Raw genomic sequence first — 9,805 nt, 5'->3', positions numbered from 1 at the left:
AAGATTGGCAATGATAAAAACACATTGCCATGGCGACGGAGGTTGTTGTTTTAATTTTTGCTGTACCCTGCTTAGGGCACTGGTAGGTGGTGTTAGGTCAGGAATTCCTATGGGATATATGTCATTTGTGCTGCTGACTAACATTCCAAACATTCTTCTGGGAATGTTAGTTATTCCTGTACACAAATCCATATGCAATTTCTAGAATATTTACAAACTGCACATAATACTATTATAATACCATTTGGCTCGCCAGTGAGGCGTCGCCAAAAAAGTAGCTTGTATCAATGAAAATATCCTGATCCCGGACAGAAAGACGATTGAAATTCATTTCCCATGGTGTGGGCTTTGTTGGTTTTTGACTAACTGTTAGACTTTGTTTACAACTGTAGCGATACCGATTATCTGCCGATTTATTCAAAACGTCAATTATTTTGAAAATGAGCTAACAGAGACAAATATGCATCTCATTTAAGCTGAATTTAATCAATTTATTCTGCATTACACTTTGTAAACATGTATAGAATCTCAAGTACCACTGCACTTGAACTCAGACGATTGCCTTATGTCTAACTGCTAAGTAGCTGTACTCAGCCAGTATCTGCCAGTGCGGACAACGAGCAGATCGCGTCCTTGTGTTTCTGTCTCCATTTTGTCCTCACAAGTATCAGCCTCCAACTTTATTGTCCAATCAACTGTGTAGTCATCGAGAATAAATTGTGCTGGTTTTACAGTGCACTTATAAACAATACATTTGAAATATAATCAGCATTAAAGCGACAAAGCGGTATACTAGATTATCAAAATCTGCCGACATCAACAATACAACAAAAGTTTTGCGGGTATCACATGGACGGCAGTGTTCTTTAGAACGAGTTTCTGTGTCTATTTGATTTACTAGTTGTTGATTCAACCCCCATAGGCAGGAACAGCCTGCAGGGATGCGTGTTCAGGATCCGCTGTAGGTCGCGTAGAGAGGCTTCGTGTCGCCTGGACTGTAGCGTGGGGAGTTGATGTTCGATGCCGATGATTTTGCAGCAGAGTGTATGAATCTTTTCCAGCTCATTTGAGGAAGTTTTTTTCACATAGTCGATCCATCCTCCATAAAAGGTCGGATGAATGATGTGCAGACATTCAGCAGTACGTCAGAGGGTTGTCCAGAGGGTTGTCCGGCCATCATGTGCTCACCACCGCAGATTTTTTTAACGCATTTTGTGTTTAATGTGAGTTTAATGAAGCTGTTGTCTATTCAATCCGTAAGCGTGGTGTAGATAGTTACAGTGTTATCCCCTACTTCAGTCACTACCAGCTGTCCTTCTTGCCCGACAGCAATACGATTTACCATCCTCAGCCCAGTGACGACATGGCGAACGAACTGTCCACGACTTGTGAACATGGAGACCCAACCTTTTTCACGCCATTTACCACAACTTGCCACCCAAATATGGCCAGTAGTATCAGTACAGATACCCCGGGGATTGATTACTTTACCATCACCGATTCCATGGCCACCAAAATTGAACAGAAGATGCCCGGTTTGGTTGTACACGTGAACCATGTTGTTTCGTATCGTAAGAATGCTTCCATCCCTGTTCACCTCAATGACTTGTGAAAATGAATTTTCTGAACCAAGCTTCCTAACAAACGAGCCATTCGGATGAAATACGTGAAGCTCATAAGTACCAATGTCACTATTCGTGACGAGAATGTGGTTACTTCGCACGTCCACGGCAATCCCTCGGTCCCATCTACTGCGTTGCACCTTGAACTTCCTCAAAGCCCGCCCATCCCTGTTGTACTGTACAACAAAGGAGCCGACAAAGTTTACATTCCCCACTACCCACAGGTTGTCATTACCGTCAATAGAAATGTCTTCTGGAATTACGGTACGGCCGACTTTCCCAGGTACAGTTGTCAAGAAATGCCGAATGTAGACACCCTTCATGTTAAAAACTTGTACTCTGCGTTTGTCCTGATCAACTACGACTATCTCGTTTCTAGAAGAAACAACGACTCCACTAAGACGGGCAAACTTTCCTAGTGTCGATCCCCGCCCACCGAACGTGATGACGTCACCGTCTCCAGTATCCTCTGTCGTCTCTAAACGATAAAACATAGATGTCGTCAGCACAGAGTTCGGTAGTTCCAATCATTTTTAAAGGGACCTGAGCACCTAGGGAACATTCATTTTGATCAATTCATCTATCTATTTATTTATCTATTATCTATTTTTGTTTGCTTCAGGCTCAAAGGCTCATATACACATCTAAAAACAACTACCATACTGCCTACAGTACATGTATCTATCATACAATAAAATCAAAAACGCACTATGAGGTAGCGCTAGCCTCTTGTACAATATGGCAATATTGACTCCAAAACTAGATCGATATTTCTTAGCAAACAATTTCTTTGATACTTAATTTCATAGGTTCATTTTGACAAATTGTGAGTCTTTTTCCAAGATCTGTGACTTTGTTGCCTACCTTCCATGTCGATAGAGGTGTGTGAGGCCTTCTGCAAAGTTGTAGTAGTTTCACCTTCAGTGGATAGCAATACCTGTTGAAGGAAAGAGCCGTGTCTATTAAACTTGAGTGCGATGGAACTAGAAGCAATTTACCCATCTAGTCACCATTTGATCTATATGTCTAATCTTCAAATCAATCAAACTGCTGATTTGGTTTTTAGAAAGTATTTTTCAAAATGAGGTGATAAATCACTGTCCTTTGGATGAAGTTTCTACATTTCGAACACATTTGCAGTTTGCGAATTCTGTCTACTGGTAGTAGTGGTGCGGATCGGTCCGGCCGGACCGGTTCCGGACTTGTAAAACGTTTAGGTTCAAGTCCAAAAAAACCTAAACGTCTGGAAACAAGTCCGGACTTGAAAAAAAATTCTCTCACTCATACACTCCTTTTTGTTTTAAACCATCTTAAACCTTCCTTAAATCGTGAAATTCGCACTAGAAAAATATTAAAACATTGCTGTTTTTGTGTTTATAACTGAACTTTTGTGTTAATTACTGACTGTATATAATTCCGTATATATAGTTTCCAAATTACATGTAAAATATCTGCCAATATGCAATTTTACATGTAACACGAAAAAATATTCCAAAATTATTGTTCAGGTCCGGACTTTCAAGTCCGGACCTGAACCTAAACCTCTGGACTCGAGTCCGAACCTAAACCTAAACTCGGGTTTAGATCCACACCACTAACTGGTAGTGTGATACTTGCCTAACGATTTTTGGAGATCATTCATAGCGTCCCTTGTGGTTATACAAAAGCATGGACATATTAGAGTCCATTCCGAGTCACCGTGAGGGTTTTATGATAATATTTGTAATCATTTGGAAAAATTTCTAATAAAAGTATTTCTGACTGACAATAGTTCTAAATTTTTCTAAAAGATCAAATACAAAAATATGAATTTATTTGAATTCAATTAGATAGTTTAGAAATATTTTGAAAGTAACTGCACAAAAACCTCTTTATTTGTAATAATTTCAAAACATCTATGTGATTATTTAACTTTTAGAAATGTTTACAAAAAATGGTAGAAAATGGTTAACAATGGTAGAATGGTGATTGCCCCCATAAAAGTAGGCGCTAATCTGGCCCTTCTGTCTGCCTTTGTACATCTTTAGACTTCACTGCAGGACACCGCTCGGTCCTTTGTGGAAAGCATTCTTCCCTTAACTTCGCAAGGATGTGTGAATTACTTTCTTCCCAGCCCTCTGACCTATTTATAGAGATGTTACAAATAATGGTAGAAAATGGTAAGAAATTGTAAATAATTGTAAATAATGGTAGAATGTTGTTACCATTATTTAGAAACCATTGTAAATATTATATTCTACATCATGAATATTTCTAAAGTTTTAGAAAACTTAAGAAATATCTATAAAGTTGAAATCACATTCAAAATATTTCAAAAGTATCAAATCTCTTACACAAATAATAACAATAACTTGAAAATAGTTCTAAATTATGACAATAACAACCCTCGCGGTGACTTGGAATGGACTCTACTTTGAAACAGCAAAATCTATATACGCACAGTATTTGCAGGTTCGAAAACAGCAGTGTACGCCGCGGTACTGGATGGATACGCTGTCGTGGAGTGAGCTATGTGCACGGTTGCCGTCTGAAACAAAGGCGAAATGTTCCGTACTGTGATGTTAGACGACAGGGCAAACAACTCAAACGTATGCATTAAATTTCCAGAGATTGAACGAAACGTGCAGACCAATCAAGAGAAGTGAAAAACCAATATGTTTGTTTAGCATATTCGTCCAGACTGGTTGGCTTCTGAAATCATCTTTTGTTTTCTTTAGTTATAGGTCACATTATTTTTTTTCATAAAGATTCACAATGACAAAAGGATAGAATATAAATGATGAAAAAGTAAGCTTTTTGTCATTGTTTTATACACCAAATTTACAGGTGAATCAATTTAATGTATGAAGCGATATCTTAAAATGGTGAATTTGTAAAATACTAAATTGGTGATTTGCAATATAATACTTTTGTAATAGTAATATGCATAGAGGTGTGAATTGGGGAACAAACCATAAGAAAGCCATTTACCTTGGTAATCCTAATTTGGGCTGTAGGATATGGAGGGGTCGACTGGCGGGATGCGATGGGCCAGGCGAGAAACAGCCCGGACAGTATCATTGCTGCTGCAGCGAACCCGGTGATGACGGCACAAACATGTAGAGAGCAGGAGAGGGAGGGGCGCATCGGATCACGTCCCCCGTCTGTGAAAATTGTAAAAAAAATAAAACAATTATGTATATTCATACAACAAGCTATTAAGATTTATGTATATAATACAATCCCTTGTGCTTGGGAATACATTGTAAACGGCTCAGTAACTATCCCTATAAATAGGCTAATACAACAATACAGTTACTTTAAATCGTTAAGTCTAACCTCTTTCTTGTGGCAAATTAGCGGTACAATGGTTTGCCTATGGTAACAAAAAACTAAAACGACCTCATACTTTTTGCTGAAGTGTAAAATATAAAGTAGTTTTAACTAAGAAGTTTAAGTTCTTGTCTATTTCTTAGAGGTTGTATTTGGCTTACCTGACGGGGGGTTGGCACTTTCAGCTGGTGCATCTAGGTCCTGGTACACATGAGCATCATCATCATCTACATCGTCATTTTCATAAACACGTTCAGCCACATCAGTATCTGTTTCCTTTGTCCCATTATCCTCATTGTCATTTCCATATACACGTTCAGCCACATCAGTATCTGTTTCCTTTGTCCCATCATCCTCATCTTCTTTGTCATTTTTATGAACATCTTCAGCCCCATCAGTATCTGTTCCCTTTGTGCCATCATCGTCATCGTCATTACCATATACATATTTCGCCATATCAGTATCTGTTTCCTTTGTGCCATCATCGTCATTTTCATTGTCATTTTCATAAACATCTTTAGCCCCATCAGTATCTGTTCCAGGTGTGTGACGAACGTTCAACGGCTGAGTCTGTATGGACCATGGCTCTACAGTAGGACAAGACGCTACTCTTTCTTGAGTTGTCTTAAGGGTGGAGACGGTATTTTGCTGCATCCTTATTGTCAGTAGTTTCTTACCTGATGGAAGATGGACACTCTCAGCTGGTTCATCTGGATCCTGGTATACATCTTCATCATCTTCATCGTCATTTTCATATACGTCTTCAGTCACATCAGTATATGTTTCATTAGTGTATTCAACAGGGACGTCCTCCTTAAACTGTTTGAATGTTGTGATCTTCACCTTGTTCTATCTTTATTATCTGTAGTTCGTAAGAGATATCTGATGGTTTCGAGTAACTTTTGTCCTGACTAATAAAAGCCCGTGCTGCTTGTTGTGGCGTCCAGAAAACGTCTAAAGTTGAAGGAAACCCTTCACCTTCTGAGAGGCAACTATTAGTAATTTTTGGTCTGTCCACAGCCGATCCAGTATGTAAAAAGTGTCGTTTTTGAATTGAATTAAACAACTGTTATCTAAACTAAAGTCTCTGTTATTGACGATGGACGTCTTAGTACTACGGCACTAACCTGTCCTTAGTATCACATTAAAACCTTGCCTTTACAGGTTTCTTCTGTCCCGAAAGGCCGGTTGAGATTCCCCGACTTCTTTCCTCGTTGGTACGTTCGAATGGTTACAGCTCAAGATGTTAGTCACTGGCCATGTTCAAAGATACCAGGAGCTGTTCCCCGGGTGTAGAGGAGAGGGTGGATTAACGACGACGAAAAGCAGTGTGGTGTTGCTTTCGTTGCGGTTGAAACGACAACAGTCACTGTGGTAAATTGATTGTCTGGACCTTTCCCCAGGCCAGGTTATCGGATAGAAGTAATTGGAAAATGTGGCGTACAAACCATCAAGGAATGATTTTTCAGTCGAAATTAACAATTAGTTTCTGTCAGCTGTCAGACCAATATGCAGGTGATCATATTTCCATGTATATCTATCGATCTATATACTAGAATGTATAGGTATATCCAGATCTCCGACTGCTTCTCCAGCTGCTTCCTGTACCAACACACCAGTAATTCCATAACACGTGTTTCGTTGTATGGTTTGATTAGAGGGCGACGATTTTATATTCATCTGACGTGTTCTGAAAACATGTTGGTAGGTTTCGTCGACTGCTAATTTGAACTCGATTCATATGTTACAGGTGCCAAAACGTTTAGTAGTGCTAGAAGCTTTCCCACAAATATCTTTGAAAACATTACATGTGGCTGTATCCGCACAGAAACAATACAAGGGCCTGTACGTTAACCAGTATTCATCATCAGTGGTAAGATTTACCTACGCTGGTAACCTGCTGTTACCAGGACGATACGCCTGGCAGAAATGTACGAGCACTCCGGGAGTCACCGTAACTTGTATCTGCTTCTCGGCTTCTGTAAATATTTCTTTATCTCTATTCACAGTTTTCAATGATCTTTAGCAGGGTTATGTGTTTATGTTTTAACAATAGTGGTTGAATGTGGAACATACAAAGTTGGCAACGTATTGGATCTAGAGTAGGACACATTTTTCCTTGGAACAGCAATACAAGAATCAAAGATTGAAAGTTCAACTCTCGGGGTCCATCTCTATGCTTAAAGCCTACAACCCATACCCCATTACATAATCAAGATGTTATCGACCATAAATTCAGTGACAACTGTGCAAGTGTGTCCAACACCATCAAGCACTTAAGAATCAGTGTTAGTATACGTAACACAGAGTGAAATTAAATGTGACATAATCAGAAGCATAATCATAAAAAACGCCAACTGTAGTTCCAAACAAGCCGCTAGGGGGACAAACTTACAGCACTCATTCTCTGTTCCAGATTCTATGTATTACTGAAAAATCAGGAACCTGGCACCTCCGGAAAATTTGACCTCAAACTTTGAAGGTCACAGCCTTAAAGACCCGCTAGGAGGCCCATTATCGAACTTAACCTTCCTCTTGGACATCCCTAACTATCCACCTAATATCATGCACAACCGTCCATGGCTCCTTGAGTTATGAGTTATTGTGACATACAAACACACACAGCCCGATGCAGTAATGCAGGAAAGCGCCAGGTAAACCATTTTGACCTCTGTTCCCACAACCGCTACTCACTTATCAAACATCATGAAGATTCATCAACGTTTCCGTCACTTTTTTGCCTGCATACAAACACACAAACATGCTAAGTCCGCTGCTGTGCTGTTGGAAAACGCCAGATGAACCATATTTGAACTTGACCTTCCTTCTTACAACCGCTGTAAAACTACCAAAAATGAAGATCCATCAAAGGCTTCTTGAGTTATGCTCTTGACATACATATAGACCCACCCCACATGCAGTTGGCGGAACCGAAAACATAATCTTCTTGGCGAAGATATATAACAACTAGAGTTCCGCGACCTCATACCTTCGCCAAATGATAACAGCCTTTGTGACTAATGTATTATAAATGTTTCTTATTGATTATGTACAGTACCTATTTGCATATCTATAATTGATTTATATCAGTTGATGACCTTGTGTACTCAAATTATCCAGGTTGTCCAAAGTATGAAGGTTTTATCTCAACAAAGAATGCTATTGTAGCATTTTCTCAATTATGCAAATGTGGTCCTGATTTGCATAAATTGTGTTTGATGATATTCACCATTAATCTACTTGCAAATGAAGAATCAAATTCTTAATCTATTACTATGACATTATGGTACGTGCGTATTTTCTCAACATTCAAACAAGTTTTTTTGGCATAATTGATAGCTATCAATATTCCTCTCTTCTTCAGTTACATATGTCACATACTTAAGAGTCGTATCATGGAAACACGCAAAGTTTGCATAATTATTGTCTGTCTATATCAATCATAACTTAAGCTAGGTAAACCGAAAACACAAAGATCTGTCAACCCCTTTCTTGAGTTATTCTCAAACAAGATTTCGGAGACGTCATAGTAATGCCTTCATGAAATAGACAGCCGTTTTCATCAGAAGTGTGATATTCCTGACATGCAGCACGAAGGAAACTTGTGGTAGGTGCCATATTCCCCATCATGTACAGATCAATATGGCGGCACCCATATGATGGAAAACCTGTTATCCTGTTGAGTCATGGCTGACCGTCCTTTTACCTAACCCTATCCGCCTACTAAATTCTATGACAATCCATGCAGAACGTCTTGAGTTTTCCTGGTAACAAACGAATAAGAAAACGAACAAACATAAAAGGTCCGCTGCAATAGCGTAGAAAGTAGACCCATTCTCGAACTTGATCTTTATCTCCCCTACTCAAAATTCTGAAGATCCATCCATAGCTTCAGGAGTTATGTCGCCTACATGCACTCCACCACAGCTAAACCAAATATATAACCTTCTGGCGAAGGTAAAAATGAAGGTCAATAAATACTGTATAAAGTAATAACGAGAGTGAGTATACAATAGTAGGGCCAAAAAAAAGTGTTTCAGGTTACCCGACCGACCCCAGCAAAAACCGGCCAACCCTATCCTTTTTTGCCGCTAGCATGGCAAGGGACATAAAATTGTCGATCTGACATCCGAGTAATGAAATTCAAAACAGACTTCCTGTAGTTTATACTCTGTTAACAGATTAAGGCTTTGAATAGTTGATGTGAGAATGTGTAGTAAACATTGATATTATTTGTTTAGATTATCAATATACTTGTTGTTTTACAATGTGTATCTGTATAATTACCTTCGCCGAGAAGGTTATGTTTTCTGCATGTTTTCTGTGTGTGTGTGTGTGTGTGTGTGTGTGTGTGTATGTATGTGTGTGTGTGTGTGTGTGTGTGTGTGTGTGTGTGTATGTATGTGTGTGTGTGTGTGTGTGTGTGTGTGTGTGTGTGTGTGTGTGTGTGTGTGTGTGTGTGTGTGTGTGTGTGTGTATGTGGAAGACCAGCATACCTCAAGAAGGCCTGGTTGGACTGTATTGATACTTGGTATGTGAGTAGGTCTTGCTGTTCTTTTGCCCATTGCCCACACAAACACAAAGGAACCAGGGTTTTGGATGTAATAGTTCTGTGAACATGGAAGACCATGCAGATGTTTGTATCTAACATTTTTTGTACGTAAGAAATGTTGCTCAGCGTCCGTCCTGATGACAGTTAGAGGCACACAAGTATATACATTTCGTACCATCCTGTACTACATAGTATTTACATCTAAATATAGGGTGGACTTGCTGTTGTCGTACAATATATTGCAGACAATTGTTGAGCAATGATGTTATCATTATCGTATGCATGCATTATGGGCCTTGCACGCTAGAATACAATCATG

The 9,805-nt window shown here is 39.3% G+C and overlaps 1 protein-coding gene across 1 annotated transcript; it reads right to left on the bottom strand.

The window, feature by feature from the left end:
- Positions 1-432: 432 nt before the first annotated feature.
- LOC136435781 (tripartite motif-containing protein 3-like) lies at positions 433-4,856 on the bottom strand. The gene is made up of 4 exons (XM_066429508.1): positions 4,593-4,856; positions 4,063-4,149; positions 2,487-2,559; positions 433-2,100 (listed from the first exon to the last, which is right to left on the bottom strand). Exons 1-4 carry the CDS (start codon positions 4,806-4,808, stop codon positions 1,250-1,252), a joined length of 1,227 nt encoding a protein of 408 aa, XP_066285605.1. The 5' UTR covers positions 4,809-4,856; the 3' UTR covers positions 433-1,249.
- Positions 4,857-9,805: the final 4,949 nt, after the last annotated feature.

The sequence above is a fragment of the Branchiostoma lanceolatum genome, chromosome 5 (assembly GCF_035083965.1).
Source record: "Branchiostoma lanceolatum isolate klBraLanc5 chromosome 5, klBraLanc5.hap2, whole genome shotgun sequence".
Classification (NCBI taxonomy): domain Eukaryota; kingdom Metazoa; phylum Chordata; class Leptocardii; order Amphioxiformes; family Branchiostomatidae; genus Branchiostoma; species Branchiostoma lanceolatum.
The sequence above is the reverse complement of the archived record's forward strand: the minus strand, read 5'-3'. Positions and strand labels throughout refer to the sequence as shown.

What these genes read in the sequence shown, in the direction of transcription:
- LOC136435781 (XM_066429508.1), bottom strand. Translation starts at nt 4,808, where the DNA reads ATGAATATACATAATTGTTTTATTTTTTTTACAATTTTCACAGACGGG. An exon ending in CCCAAATTAGGATTACCAAG is followed by an intron (nt 4,150 to 4,592) that starts GTAAATGGCTTT and finishes CCTTTGTTTCAG; the next exon opens with ACGGCAACCGTGCACATAGC. An exon ending in CACCTCTATCGACATGGAAG is followed by an intron (nt 2,101 to 2,486) that starts GTAGGCAACAAA and finishes TTTATCGTTTAG; the next exon opens with AGACGACAGAGGATACTGGA.